The sequence below is a fragment of the Indicator indicator genome, chromosome 14 (genome assembly GCF_027791375.1).
Source record: "Indicator indicator isolate 239-I01 chromosome 14, UM_Iind_1.1, whole genome shotgun sequence".
Taxonomy (NCBI): Eukaryota; Metazoa; Chordata; class Aves; order Piciformes; family Indicatoridae; genus Indicator; species Indicator indicator.
The window spans coordinates 6,457,506-6,473,535 of record NC_072023.1 but is presented as its reverse complement, the minus strand read 5'-3'; the positions used below and the strand labels follow the sequence as shown (position 1 = coordinate 6,473,535).

Sequence of the window (16,030 nt, the reverse complement as noted above, 5' to 3'; positions counted from 1 at the left end):
CAACAGAATGCAGCCTTACTCATGTGGCCCAACAGACAGGGAGCAAGAACAAGCAGGCACAAGAGAAAAGGATTGTTTTCCATTGGATTTGTTGAAGAAATTACACCATTATTGGAAGTGCTCCTTTACACAGCCTGTACTAATTTGGGCTAATCCTTTGAAAGCACCTTCACAGAAATATTACTACTAAATATCTTTCTTAGAAGTTCTATTAGCAAACCCCAATGTAGAGAGACATTAAAAAAAATATTTGAAACTCTCAAACCAGTTTGCTTATTATATGCATAATCTGGCTAAAATGAATTTCTGCTGGTATAAATTATGCAACATCAGGCAAAGAAGATTAATCCTGGGGACAATCCATTACTGTCAAAGTCTATGCTGGATCAGCCTGTAACACAATTTGGCTCATATGGCTAGCTGGCAAAGTAGGTGAACAGCAGATGGAAATGGATAGAAGATACAGTAAGACATTATTTTAGTTTTCCACTCATCCACCTTATGATTTAGTGCCAAGACATGCCTTCCCTTAGAGGCAACGAACGAGCACTGGTAGTCAGTCATTTCAAGACTGATCACATGAAACAGAAGATGGTTTTGAGGGAGACTAATATTCAGACATGGAGCTACTAATGAAGGCTTAAGAAGAATGCAAAAACTTCTTTTTTCATTGTCAATTACACTGATTTCCAGACAGACTTATGCTGCTTGAAGTGATTTGCAGAGGAGTCCTGGTAAGTAAAGCAAATAAAGAAAGGCAAGAACATCCAAGTCCCCAGGCTAGACGTGACTAAAGCTTATTGAATATTTGAAGCCATGCTTTGGGGTTTTTTGCAGTTACTACACTTTTACTGAAGATTAAACCCAGAAAAAGCCCTATATATTTAGTGGATCTTTCTTACAAGTGAAAGTGACTGCTGAGGATTAGTCCAGAGAATAGTCTGTCAACCATACACAAAGCAGGCTATCAGGACTCCTTTTGCTATTGTTGAGCTCTGCTTAAGAAACTGGTGCCTTCTACTGACAGCTTGCTAGAAATTTTCTGTAATGCTTTTTTAATGTCCCATTGTTAGATGTGCAAAGCTACCTGACTCCCTAGAGCAAAGGTTTAGACAACTGGTCTTTCATTCTGAACAACCTCATGATGAAATGACTTAATTGTCTTTGTCATCTCAGCCACAAAATGGCTAGGACACCTTTGGTATTAATATAGAAATATAGATCACATACATTTAGTTTAACCACAACACACAGCTCTGCTTCAACTAAATCACACACCAAAAATAAAAAAGAGAATCAGATGAGTTAAGTATGAACAGACATGAGCTGGCCAGGGACACCTGGGCAATAGAGAATCTGAAGAGTTAACCTGCAAAGTAGAGGTGCACTCAGTATATAAGTGAATTGGAGACTAAACTGATGTGATGCTGTTTCTGGAATATGAAATTAAGGCAGTTTTCAGATCCTCAGCTACCTACAGCAAAACTCCCTTTTTGGCGCTTTTACTACTCCACATGCATTTGACATCAGAAATTAGGTTACTGAATTTACTCTATATGGAGTACAAGACGACCACAGAAAAGCCAAAGCTACTTAAAACACAGAGGGCTGATGCGGAGCCAAGTGTGACATAGTAGCATGCACTATCAACACTTCTAATAACAGTACACACCTCTGAGAGGTTTTGGAAGGAGGTACTCTGGGTCGTGTTTATGCAGAGAATTCTTTCTAGTTATGAAAATACTCATACCAAAGCAGTTCACATTCAGCAGGAGAAGGATTTGATTTGTTTAGGAAGGTCTGACATTACTGGAAAAATTTATATCAGAGGAACCACATCTCTCTTTCTGGTGGCGTACAGTAATAAGACAAGGAACAATGGATGCAAACTTGAACATAGAAGGTTTCACCTAAACGTGAGGAGAAACTTCTTTACAGTGAGGGTGATGGAGCACTGGAACAGGCTGCCCAGGGGGTTGTGGAATCTCCTTCTCTGGAGACTTTCAAGACCAACCCAGATGCATTCCTGTGTGGACTACTCCAGGTTATCCTGCTTTTAGCAGGGGGCGCTGGAGACTTGATCTCTGGAGGTCCCTTCCAACTTCTAACATTCTGTGATTCTCTATTTATCAAATTGCCAACTACTGGGGTCTGTAGGAGAACATCCTTGCTATTGTTTCTTCTCTTTATTTTTCTTTATACATCTCTTTGCTGAGATATTTCTTACCATGGATCTCACTTTTTATCTGCAGTACCAGCTTCGTCTCTGACTGATTTTTAGACTTGTGATAAAGCCTGTCCATTCTTGTAGGCAACACATGTTCAGAAGGGGCAACTTAATAACGAGGCTCAACATGACCTGGCAATGTGTGCTTGAAGCTCAGAAGGTGGTGTCCTAGGTGGAAGGTTTAAGCATGGAAATAGTTCTGCTGACCCAATGGGAGTACTGGCAAATAAATCAACTCCAGATTCAAACACCTTACTAACATCTATCTGCAGACGTGAGAACTCCCAAACTTCTCTTCAATGGTCAAAAGAGATCTAGACAGTACAGTCAGTGAGCCTAAATGGATTCAGCCCACCCCAGTGGCACATGAACTAAATCCTTCTCTAGGTTCCAATGCCTAGGTTTCTTCTGACTTCAGCACAAGCTTCGACACCTAGCTCCGCTGCTGAAACCTAAATTTAGATGTCTTAATCTGGAGCTGAATTCCATCCCTAATAAGCTTAAAGTTAATCATGCATTGAAGTACATTGCTAAACTAAAGTCTCAATCAATATGGTTTTAGTCAGCGAGAGTCCTGAAGAGCCGAGTGCAATAAATTCATGAGCACCTAAAGATATGCCTAACTGCAGGACTGAGCTGATAGAGTATACTCTTGAGTTTTCTGTAAATCAAATGCAAGAAGCAATGTTCCTCCACAAATACACATGAATATAAAACCAACGTTGATCTACTGAGTAGAAAAGAGTTTCTCAACAATGGTTTGCACAAGCACATGCTGTATTTGTGAGTTTGTGAACAGGGAAGCACAACTAAGTTAGTAAGAAAGCCGAACTGCTGCAGAAGTGTTGAACTGCTTGGGCTCTTCTAAGATAGCTAGTGGGTTACTATAAATATTCAGGACATTATTACTTTTAACACCATTAGAGGTTATTTGCTCTAAATCTTCCCACTTTGTAATTTTCACTAGTGCTCAGCCATTCATTCAAAACACACACAGACAAAAAAAACCCCTCACATATCTTGTGAAATCTGCTAAAGACAGCACAGAGCTTACATTCAAGGAATGTTGCTTAATAAGTTTGCACCATTACAGAAGAGTCACCCAACTCCTACATATGCAGCTTCAGTCTCATAATAAAGATAAATAAAAGCAAACATTTATTAATGCTGGTAAAAAAAGCACTCAAAACCAAAGATTTGGGGAAAAACCCACAAGCCTCTTCCTCCTTAACTAGTAACGATTTTTTCAAAAAAACTAAAGAGTGTTAATCCTTTAGGACAGGGGGGGAAAATTAAATTGCTAACTTTAAGTGTTAAATTATTCAGGTCTTCCTAGCCAGAGTTTACAAACCCTTACCAATTCCTCGTAAAATTTTCAACTTGAAACAAACGAATAAACTCTTATTAAACTGCTGACTTATGCATGTGAGCCACTGCCAAGTGATTATTATGAAAAAGCAGAGCACCAAAACATGAAAAAAATACCAATTAAAAGAACTTTTGTGGAAGGCACTGTCAAAAGCATGTTCTGAGAGCCACTGTTCTACAACCTTGAAAACATCGTCACTTCTGTGATCTTGCCAATTAGTTTACTATATGCCTCCCACAAACTTCAAAACACATTTCGAATAAAAAAAGATAACCATAGGAGCACAATAGACTTGGAATTAAAATTTAATAAACTGAAAGAGGATGGCACAATTTTATCTTCGTTTGCATTTTTGCTGTTGGGACTCATGATTCTATCCATGTCTTCCATGTAGCCCATTATTCTCACTGCCTTTAGAAATGGACTACAAAGAAATCTAAACCCACACTCTCCCTGCCTCTCCCTGAAAATTGACACACAATCATCCGCAGGCACTGAGACACCTCTAATGGCTTGACTTAGAATTTTCAAGTCTACAAAACTAGAAGCCTAGGCAAACAAAAACATGTCCCTAAATAAAATTAAACAAAACAGGAATGGAACCAACACCTCCTGGTGTAAATAGGTAACAACTGAAGCTCATTAGAGACAACCATCCAGAACAGTGGAAGAAGATTGCTGATACAGAATTAACTGCTCTGTTGGCAAGGCACGCAGAAGGAAGTATTTTCAAAATACAGCTAATTCTTACAACTTTACACTCCTAAGTAAAATACTTATAGAGTTCCTTTAAAGACAACTTATTATTCCTTCAAATACAAACTACTCTGAAGAAGCATGACACAGAAAAGTGCGAAAGAAAGTTCAAAGTAAGAAGCTATGCTTTGTAGCCAATCTAGACAATGGTAGTTTCCTAGTAATCCACACAAATCAGTGAAGCTTGGAATTTCTTTTTTTCCTGAAATGTTTCTAATGTTCACCAAAAGATAAAGGTGATAAAGAAACTTGAGAAAAACACCTACTGCAAGTGTTCCAGTGAAGTCTAGATGTATCAAAGGCTTCATAGAGCATTCTTAAAAAACAAGCTCAAACTGAATCTAACACAAGAAGAGCTAATACATGCAGAAATCTGGACAACAAAGAGAAAAATCTCCAGTCTACTAGGAAAAGAATACACACACTACTGTCACCAATACAATACTGCAGCCCAAGAAACATGATTTTATTGTCAAGGGAAACCAATTCCTCAGAGTTTTGGGTTAAAAAAACCACACAATTAACAGAGCCTACAGATAATGACTCACTTAGCTTTTGTCTTGCATTATCTGTGAAAGTCCTCCTCTAAGTACTTTTGAAAGACTGTGTGGATTGGAATAGCACTGAAGTCTGCATCTTGCACATGAGAACAGTAATATGCAGTTCATAAGAGCTGCACAGATTACCTTGTGATAGACAATAAAAAAGGCAATTCCTGTCCAGTATTTTACTGATAACCTAGTTAATGTAGAAATTTAACCTCACAAAATCTTCCACAGAACTTTTTCTTTTGGAAATGTAAGATTCTGGGCTTCTATTAAAAAAAAAAAAAAAAAACAAACAACCAAACACCACCAAACCCACACACCCAAAAAAAAAAAAAAAGAAAAAAAGAAAAAATATCACTCAATCTTTGCTACCTACAGACACTAAACACAAAGATGCATAAAAAGTTTCCTATCAAAATTCTGGAGAAAACTCTACATTGATTTTCCAACTCAAAGATAAACTGTTTAGTTACACTACATGCTTCCTGCACTTTTAAAAACTGCTACAAAAAAGAGAAGGTCCATTGCTTGAGACCCAAATCTAGGTAAACAGCAGAATATCACATGGGTCAGACAGTTCTTCAGCCGATCCCTTTCTACTACTCCCACTAAAAGACTACTCTAGTCATTGTTTTTCTGGATCCAGAATTGCATTGTGCAACATAACGAGGAAGAAAAAAATAGACCAATGTTCACTGAATAAGCAGTTTAGTTTAGTACTCCAAAAGCAGCAGCATTCAGATGCAGATGAGAACTTTCTGTGAGGACTTAAACTGGGTAAGCAAGTCCAACCTACATCCTTAGTCTGCAATGTAAGAGGCTTTATTACAGGATACCTACGACTTACAATTTCAAAGAGAAACAGCTTACTTGCTGAAGACAGCCATTCAAAAAATCTTTGCTTACAGCAATTAGACCACAATGAAAAGCTGATAAACTAATCTTTTACCATTATCTTCTTGTGGATTTGACCAATGACTTTGTACATTTTTCCAGCACACTGTTAATGTCCTGTATCTTCCCCCAGTCATGAGCTATATTCCTCAATCACACAACCAAAACACTGGACAACAGATGGGTGAAGAGAAACACATTCTTCTGCCTTTTTCCCCATTATGTTTGGAAAGTAATGTACAGAACATTAAAAAAAAAATGTATGCACCGATACACAAAGCATTGTTACTGTGCTATTTTTTGTTACTTACAAAAAAAGAATGACTTAAAGGACAGGAATTATGTGGAGGGGTGGTGGGAGTAGGAAAGGAAACCCTGTCTTTAAGAATAGGAAAAAAAACATTTGGGAAGCCACAAGACTTATGAAGCAGCTCAACTAGTGGGCCTTTTCTATTCCATTGCTGCTTTTACTAACCCAAATGACAAGTTCTCCAGTTCTACTTATTTTGCCTCTTCTTCCTTAGCAATTGCTTCTTAGCAATTATAGTTGTGCCTTTTTTTGCCAGGACTTGAGACAAGGATGGACTGCAACTATTTATCAATGCAAGTACCGAAATAAATAAAACAAACAAAATTAATGTATGCATGCATGTTTCAAGCCCTCTGATCAACCAGAAGCGCTATGCTAATTTAAAATTACAGCTACTTGGGAAGCACACTAGAAGCCAGGTGACAAGTAAATAATTTACCAAGTCTACACATTTCAGTTTTCCATTTTGCAAATGAATTCAATTTTGTATTTCAATAAAGGCTCCAGTTAAGTTAGCCATTTGGAATGATACAGTGTGGAAAATTAATAATGCTTCAAGTAATCCTTGGGACAGGCTTTCCAGCACTTATTTTCCTCTCTGCCACATAGCAAGATGATGTGCCAACATGAATAACAAAAGATACTAAAGTGCAGCATTAAGAGTGGTAGGCACACAACACTGTATCATCATACTGCATCTGTCTGCTGCTAATTATTCTACCACCACAGAGTATTAGGTTAAACAATCAATGCAACCTAACTCACTTGCCTTTCACAGAGAACCCTCTACTTCAATCAGGCACCACAAGGTAACGCATGGGCACACTGACAAGAGCTACTGGCTTGTGTTTAAGTCCCTTGCTTGTTACACTGAGGCAGAGAAGCCTCTGCTACAGAGTACAGAAAAATCCAAGTTAAACAAGCTACTAATATGCCATAAATGGAGATTTTCAAATTGCCTTAGATTCTGTAAAAATGGCATGACAATTGGATATTGTACAGTAAGTGCCACTATCATGTTAAGTATCTCAGCTTGTAGAAGTGTATTTTTTTTAAACTTCGAACTGTTTTTATTTGAAGCACTTCTGAAGAAAGAAAAATCACCTCTCCACTTAGCTATAGCACAATTCATGTAGCTAATATCATGCTTTTTATTTATGTGTTGAATTTGTAAATAGTAATTAGCATAAAGAACAGGAAACTTCTAAAACATAAGATTGTAACGCATAAATTAGTTGTTTATAGAGGTTCCTCTAAACTACCAGGGAACACTAGATATACTTGCTGAAAACTGTGCAATTAAAAAAGATACAATAAAGAAAATAGAATTTCTGCACTCCTATCTAAACAGATTAGAAGATTTAGCAACATACAGTTCCAGAGAGTACGTCATGAGGACAGCAGTTGAGAAGGTGGCTCTTGCACACTCTGTCATCACTGAATTTGATTCGCTGGCGGGTTGTGTCACCTGCAATATAGAAATAAGCACATTCTAGGTTAGAAATCTGGGGAAGCCAGACATGTTCTGCAGATCACATGCAAAGCATTAATATTGCCCTGCCACACAGTGAAGGTCTATATAAACTAGTATTTAAAACACTGTATACTTCTTTGACAGGTAATACTAAAAACACAAATACATGTTTTAATGCTCTATAATGCTATCTAAAAATCCCCTCACACTTCCCCGTCAAAAATGCAGTGTGAAAAGAGCTTGAAACCGGGAAGACAGCATTAGCTTAGAAACACTTTGCTATGGCAGCATTTGGTAATGAGCTATGTAATATTCTATTCAGATTTTGCATGAAAGAGTGATGTATTTCTATGCAATAATTAGCATATAAAAGCAGCCTCGTAAACACAAAATTATACACATTGAGTCCTTTACTGAATCCCACCTGATACTCATTTTATGATTTTGCTTCTGGATGCAGTGCATCCTCTTACTTCTGATGGGAATAGCATAAAGAGTTGGCAGAAGAATGACTTTAAATGCTTACAAACCTGAAAAAAGTCAGTCAAAATATGGACATAGCCTATATGCAAAATAATTTTACAGATGTTTGCATATCTTCATATCATAAGCCTTTTTTTTCCTCTTTTCAACACGCTGTTTGTTGGGCTGGGAACATCTTATTTACATCTTCATCATGGCAGATTGCAATTCTTGCATCAGCAGAAAGATCAACCTGCCCACACGCTGAGGTCCAATTGCAAGTTAAAAGCAACCCCATATGGAGCAAGACCTAAAGTCTTCAGAACAAAGTAACCAGCTGGTATTTTGGGGATAAGGATGGGGATATATTTTCCTTTCAGTAATAACATAATTGTCACTATTTGAGATTCAGAAGAGAGATCACTACTATGACTCTCTCATTGTTAAGACACAGGCATGATAAACCATCTTAATCTCTCTCAGGATGTATCTTTGGGGTTTTTTTGTTTGCTTGGTTGTTTTTTCTTAATGTAACTTAAGATCTCTAGCCATTGAAAACCTACTGGTGAATTACTGAAGCACAGAAGGCTGCAGGGATTAAAAAAGGATACACAAGGTCAGGCAGCAGCCTCTTCCATGTAATCAAATATTTTAAGATTATAGATATATTTCACAGTTACTAAAAGATTTTTTTCATGGCTTCATGACCTGAAACACTAAAAATTTTGAATCTATTAAACAAATCAAGAAGCCAAACTCATTACTGAGGTAACTACAACAGTGGAATAAAAAACAACCCCCTTTTATTACTCAAGCCTTTCTTACTATTACATCATCATATTTCAAAATACCAATTCTATGTATAGGATGCTAATAGATAAGATTATCAGATGGACGAAGTTTCAGATTATTAAGCAAACAAACGTTTCCAAAACCACCATATGCTTAATTTGCCTAAGGGATACAACAGTTAAAACCTGTAATTCACAGGGTAAAGACAGCTTCAAAAGCAGTTCAACAATAGGTTTTCTAGAGGATGACCTTACTGCTTATACTTACACTGCTAAAAATTTAGAGCAATCCCTTTATAATCATGCCTGCTACTGCAGCAAGAGTTTTGCTTTTCCTTTATTTTTTCTTTTTTTTCTCTTTTTTTTTAGGAGGTGGATCCATATTTTTTTTAAACACATAACTGCGTTTGTTCCACATTCATTAACACATCTGAAAAGTTATTGATAACTCACGGCTCGGCGAATGCGGGGCCTTTCTGACACTCCCTTGCAGATTGATGTAGGCAGGCAAAGATACATTGAACCTTTATAAATAAAACAAGGGGCCAGATTGTTCAGTTTGTATAGAATAATAGACTCTGCCAGCAATTTTAACACAGCATCTAGAAATACACGTTGATTGTAAAGATCCTTCTATATAAAGACACAAGAACAAAATCAAGAAAGTATTAAAAAAACAAAAACAAAACAAAACACTAATAGCCTAATAGCACTAACCTATTAGCGGAGTCAAGGAGTTACCAAGGCCAGAAAATTGCTGAAAGACTCATGATTCCCTAGGTAAAGTTGGCAAGCAGTATCTTCCATAGACACTACCTCAACATCTAGAAGTAGCTTTTTCAGACCACTACCACAAGGAGTAATTGATGCTACAGCTGCAACACAGTCTTTTTTATCTAAGTCACTAGCATGATAACCACAATTACCAAACTAAGATAAGGGAATAGAGGAGGAAAACCCAAAGAAGTAGCAGAATCTGATTAATGACATCCTCAAGAACATGTTCCACATTTATATTTTAAAAGTTTATTTTTTTTGCACTGTACCTTTGGTCCAGTATTTAAGAGACTTTGAGAAATGTTCCAGTACACAGAACATTTAGCTATTTACCATCAGAAGTATCCTTTAATGTTTATAAAGGGGAAACAATCACTGATATTCCAGACCTTATTACAAGTTCTTTTTAATAGGTAAATAATTAAATTAGCTCAGAATAGCAACTTATTTAACATTGTCTCTGAAGAACAGCAGATTATTCAACTATTTGATCTTTAGGACTCATGCTCATTTAAGAAATCAAAGTTAGTTACCAAGGCATGACAGGAGTCAGCATCTATTACTATAAGCCACCCCTGTGTTTCCAATTAAAATCTATTTTTAATGGAGAAAATCTAATTGATGAAATTTATATGGAGAAAATGAAAATATAAATTTTCCTCAAGGAGTAGCATCTTCAGTTTTACTTAAGTACCTGGCCGAAGCCACATTTCTGCAAGAGATTATCTCCCTGATGAACTTTGAAACCAAACTGAAACCATTCAAGTAAAAAAGCCAAACCTGAAGGAAATTTCTACACTTGCACATCTCTTATCCTTTACAAGCATAAGGAAACTGCACACTAGAGATGACAGCAGTAATGTAAACTTTCCAAAGGAGCTTTCCTAGTTTATATTAAACAAGCTGAATACTGACGTTACTTTTGGAGTCAAGACCAATGCATATAGCCGATTAAGGAACATACAGAGACTGCAATGTGCATTTGTACTATACAATTAATTTTGAACTCCCAAGGCTAACCTACTAACAAGCCTCACAATGTAATTCCTGTTCAGTATATTTTAATCACAAACCAGCAGAATGAATACTTATGTATTAACAATACTTGGCATTATAACATGCTTATAACATGTTTGATCCAGCATCTCTTACTATTCTGACGTATACTAATACTACTAACAACAATTCCAGAGCATTGTTGAGAATTACCCTTCATAATCCAACTGTAACCTCTAATTGCAAACTAATGGTGCAATCCCTGCAAAGGCAACAACATGCATTTTCATTCTAGTGCTGCTGCCTTCCTGTATTAAGCTGTATCAACCAAAACCAGTTAGCTTTCCACTTAAATTTTGAAACATGAGTGCCCAACATATTGGCAAGACTGAGAGCTTTACTCACAAAGAGCTACGGACTGGATGAAACACCAGGTTAAAGATCGCGTATCAAATTTCATCAGCAGAGCAAGCCCTCTTTAACTACTATTCAACATCATTACTGAATTGAGGCTTACACAGTCACAGAAGATCCTGTTCCTGCTACACACTGAACAGGCCACCAATTCTGATATTGTCACTAATGCTGGATGCGTCTTTACCACAATACCTTTACGGCAATACATTTCTAAGCAGGATTGCTTCTGGTTTACACTATAACTGAATTAATACTCAGGAATGCAGAATGTAAGAATTTAATAAAGCCAGCAAATATACAAAATTCAATATGCCTATTCATCACTTCTAAAGCCGCCTGATCACTAGTGATTGATAAAGAAATAATCTTTTAAGGAAGTCTTTAGTGTTGCTACTATCAGATTTTTGACCTGATACCAGTTCATTTTTTTTGGTAGGTTTTGCAGATACTTATGTATACAAGATACTTTTTTCTGCCTGTACTTTGCTGCTGATCTGTATTTAAAAGACCCTCTCTCAGAGGAGGCTCTTGGCCCTCTAACTTGACTCTTCACCTGTCTAAGCTAGCTCTCCAGCTGAAGCTACTCCAATAGCTAGCAGTCCTCCAGTAATGGACAACATATTCAAACTCCAAAAGAACATACTAATTTTCACCTCCAAAGTGGGAAACAAAATCTATGTACCCTGAAAATACACGTCAACACACCACCTATCCTTAAGTGCACAGAGGACTCTTCCATAATCCCATATGGAAACAAAGAAATTACAAAAAGCATTGTAAATTGTAGATTGCACCTTTGTTACCATGTAAGGTATGTCACCAAACACAGGATGGCCAAGATAAGCATGGGAGTATCATTTCAACTCCTCCCAAACAAGAAGGGGAAAAAGGTCACACATTAGTAATCACTACTAAGGATAACTGAAGTAGTTAGTGTAAAACTGATTAAGACATTTATAGATGCAAAAGTTTCTATGTGAGACAGTGATCTAGCACAAGAGACATGTTTTGACAGCAACAGCTAAAGAACTGAGTAAAAGACTCCAAACGGCAGTTTGGCTTGAAGAGCCAGCAGGTGAAGCAAAACAGGTGATGACTGGCACTTCATACATACTGGTTTTGTACATCTAAAGGCTTCAGAGACTTTTCTGCTAGTCACATAGCACAGTGTTTGTTAGGATGCTTGGGAGAACCTTTTCCTGATCACATGTAAGCCTCAAAAGCACACACAAATTTATCTATCACTTAAAAGGAAGCTAATTATCTTTGCTAGTTTTTCATACTCCTAGACCATAATTTTGATGTACAGGCAATTATGTTAAAAAAAAATTCTAGAACACCAACACAAACCCACCAAACCCGCCACATTTCTTTGCAATAATCAATTCTTAGCAGTTTCAAGACACTGGGTTGTTCCAAGGCCATTCAGACCTGCTCAGTGTCTGCACCACTGTCAGAAGTTAAGATCCTGCTCCACCCTCTGCATCTAACTGATTCTCTACAATGACCCTAGCCCTTACCCAGCAAGGCAGAGCAGGTAACTGACCCAGCAGAAAATGAACCAGCTGAACAAGATAAACTGATTTAAGATAAAACAAGATCTTTACTATCAGGCCATTTAAAGAAAACTTTGCAGTCTCTGCTCATTTTAGGTACATTCTCAAAGAAAGCCCCACAACTTCCTGGGGCACTAATATTAATTGTTAATATATCACCCAATTTGTAAATTACTTGATTTATTTAGAGCTGTTATGATCCTATTTGTAAGGCATGGTCCACATCCAATCAAGCTTTCCATTTCTTGGTCAGAAAAGCATACAAGACAAGCTTAAGTTCTGCATATTTAAGGTACTTGAAAAAACCCAAACCACTTTTTAAAAATAATGTTCTTTTCCAAGTGCATAACAGAATCATATCTGCCATTTACAGAACATTTTAATTGCACAGACATTAATAATACAACTACTTTTTAGACATCCCTGATGAATTCTAGAAACTGCAACTCACTGGAAACTCCTGAAGTGCATCTGCCAAGTCCCTTCTGCTTCACTTCTGTCAGGTGTCTGTCACATGAGCAAAGGCAAGCAAGGATCAGCAGGGTGCTGGGCCAGGCAGCTGGCAAGGGGTTACCTGAACCTCACACCCTGGCAGGGACCATACAGCAGTTTATCACACATTGAGCGGTGCCATGTGACTACAAATGCATTTATTCCACTGCCAAAATTCAGACAAGGACTCAAGTAAACAGGTTGCCAAAGCAAGTCACAAACCTTTCAATTCTCCCTGCCTGCAAACATAGGATCCTCTGGCAAAAGATACAGCAAGAAGCAGGCCCAAGCCACATATCTAGTTTTAAGACAGCCATACCTTGGGTTGAAATGAGAAGGCTCCTTACCAACACATATTATTTTTCATAAATATTCTTACAACTAAGCTTTTTGAATCCATTTGATCAATGCAGAACTGTACTTTATAGGTGTTCTCTGAGCTTAACAGGAAATCCATAAAAACAGTTAATAACTAGGTCCTCTGAGCTCCATTCTGACCCCAGGGATACCAGTTATAATGAGCAAGCACAAACTTCCACAAATTAGCCTACAGCTCATCTCCTAAAACCTGTGTTTATCACTATGGAATTTTCAAACCCATTTTCAGAGTGCATTCTTGTTCTCTACAAATGATGCTGTAAAGTCCAAAAAAGTAACACAGGCTACATATTAAGGCACCACCACTGGCTTTGAATTTACATCGAAGTTTGTTCTATTCCCACTGAAGAAATGGAATATTTGATTTGCCTTTTCTAATATAGGTAATTTTAAACTTGCACATTCCAGGCTCCTTAAAAAAACCAAACCAAACCAACCAACCAAACAAAAAAATTTCCAAAAAATCCAAACCCCAAAACCTCCAAACTGCGTAAACTATAAAATTCCGTTCCTTAGGAAATTAGAAAGCACCTTGGTAAATTCCGAACAACATAAAACCACAAACATCACCCAGGAGAGATTATCTTTTGCAGAAACACTTTCAACTCTTGTGTTGCCAGGCAGAGAAAAATTAAAGGGGACAAGTGTTGAGAGCTTTATTCTACCAAGAAATTAAAGAACTGCTGCATTCCAATAAAAAGCTGCATTTACATATTACTAGAAATAGAGTATTTGTCTAAGGTGATAGGAACATAAAAAAACCAACCACCTCAAACCCCACCACTCTCAAGGTTAGTAATATTTCAATGACCTTGAGGCTGGCCTTGAATTTAGTAAGTACCAGATCCACAGAAAAGGATGTTTTTCAATCCCAGTGCATGTTTCTGCTTAAATAATACTTCACTGAATTTTTAATTTTTTTTTAGAAACAGTGTTACACTTAGATCCTCAATTCCTCACTTAATTCAAGAATGGAAGCCAGCTTCGCAGTCTTTTCTCTTTACCTTTCCCTATCCTGTCAATGTCGTTTAAACGCTTTTTCTCCAGCCAGTTACTTTCTAAACAGTTCAGCATATCTGGTTTGGGAATTACAGGGTAAGTAAAAATGGGTAGTACAGTTATCAATAAAGTAACCACTTTCTCACAAAATTAATCTAGTCTGAAATTGCTTTTCCTGGTTTAGATCTTAGTCACTTAGCTTTTTTAAGCAGCTGTCACAAGTGAATCACACTCTGATCACCCAACTGAAAATACATTCATAAATTGAATTAGCTCCTCCCCGCCCCCACCTTCTGTGCAGTCTTAGGTAACTGAGACAGTAATCTAAGTGCCAACACTGGGAAAACTTGAGTTTCAGGAGCACAATGTTTTATTTTACCAAGCACTCAGGCACGCGCAGGCACAACAGGAAGCGTTCAAAAAAAGCTTCAGGAAAAAGACAAAACCACCCTAGAGATCCTGCAGGATGACTACTCACTAACCAGCCTTGCTCTGAAAGGCTCTCTCTGCAGAACAGTACTTTTCCAATGAGAGCATCATGCCCCAGTTTAAAACAACTATACGCACTTAGCAGAAAGCATTCATAACACACGGAGTACATAGAAATTACTAACATTTACTTTAAATTCCAGTTGATGCTAAAACCCCTGTCATATCGCATTACCCCAGTACCAACAGGTAACTGGCACGTACAGGTACACCCCAGTTCATACAGCCTACTCAGGGCATGGGAAAACAGGTAACTATTAATTCAGCACAAAGCTTCAAATATAACACATCTGCCAGAGTTTGTATAAGACACAAAACATTTAAATAATCTCTAATTGCTATCTGCCCTCGGGTGCAGTATTTTCTTGTTTATAAATAAAATACTACACAGCATAAGACAGACTGTTCTTTTCTAGCAGCCCCTAAACAATTTAGCTTTATGGGCGACTGCCAGTTCAAGTTTTCATGCTGATAGCCATGCACCCTGACAAAGATTCTTTTCCTTTTTTCAGCTTTACACAGTGATGATCGTCAGTTCAGTATGTGACCGCACAGTGATTTGAAACCTGCCAGCACACCTAGTATCTCTCTCCAGAGATTACTGCCTCTAGATGTTAAGCTTTTAGTTATCTGTTTGGGGCTTGTTTGTTTTGTTCATCCACTTGGGTGAACTACACTCTCTCTTCCAGAAAACAACAGCCGTACCCACCTGCTAACTGATGGCTTGAGTCATGCTTTAGATAAAACTATAATAATGAGCACACACACACACAAAAAAATCAAATCCCTCTGCTCTACTGAAGTGGCTGTTGGTTTGAGAGGGAATTTTTCTTTTGTTCCCACCTTCCCGATGTGAATCTATGAAGCTGCCTTCTCCCTCAGACGTGAGCCCCACGGAAAGGCATGGCGGACGCACCTTCAGCGGCGCAGTTCCGCTGCGAGCCCCGGGTACCGCGGGGAGCAGATCTTAAATAGCTGTGAAACGGCAGCACGGCCTCTGCCCGCACAACAGATAGTGCTGGCAGCTCCGCGGGGTGAAGCGACGCCCGACTCGCCGAGCCCCAGGGGCAGTGGTGCCGAAAGCTCCCACTCTGA

At 37.9% G+C, this 16,030-nt stretch overlaps 1 protein-coding gene across 3 annotated transcripts in view; it reads right to left on the bottom strand.

The window, feature by feature from the left end:
* LUC7L2 (LUC7 like 2, pre-mRNA splicing factor) overlaps nucleotides 1-16,030 on the bottom strand; it is a 30,971-nt gene that overhangs the window by 14,694 nt on the left and 247 nt on the right. For all 3 annotated transcript variants that reach the window (XM_054386382.1, XM_054386384.1, XM_054386383.1), the window contains exon 2: nucleotides 7,478-7,572. In XM_054386382.1, coding sequence (XP_054242357.1) covers nucleotides 7,478-7,572 — 95 coding nt within the window. The remainder of the gene's footprint in view (nucleotides 1-7,477; nucleotides 7,573-16,030) is intronic.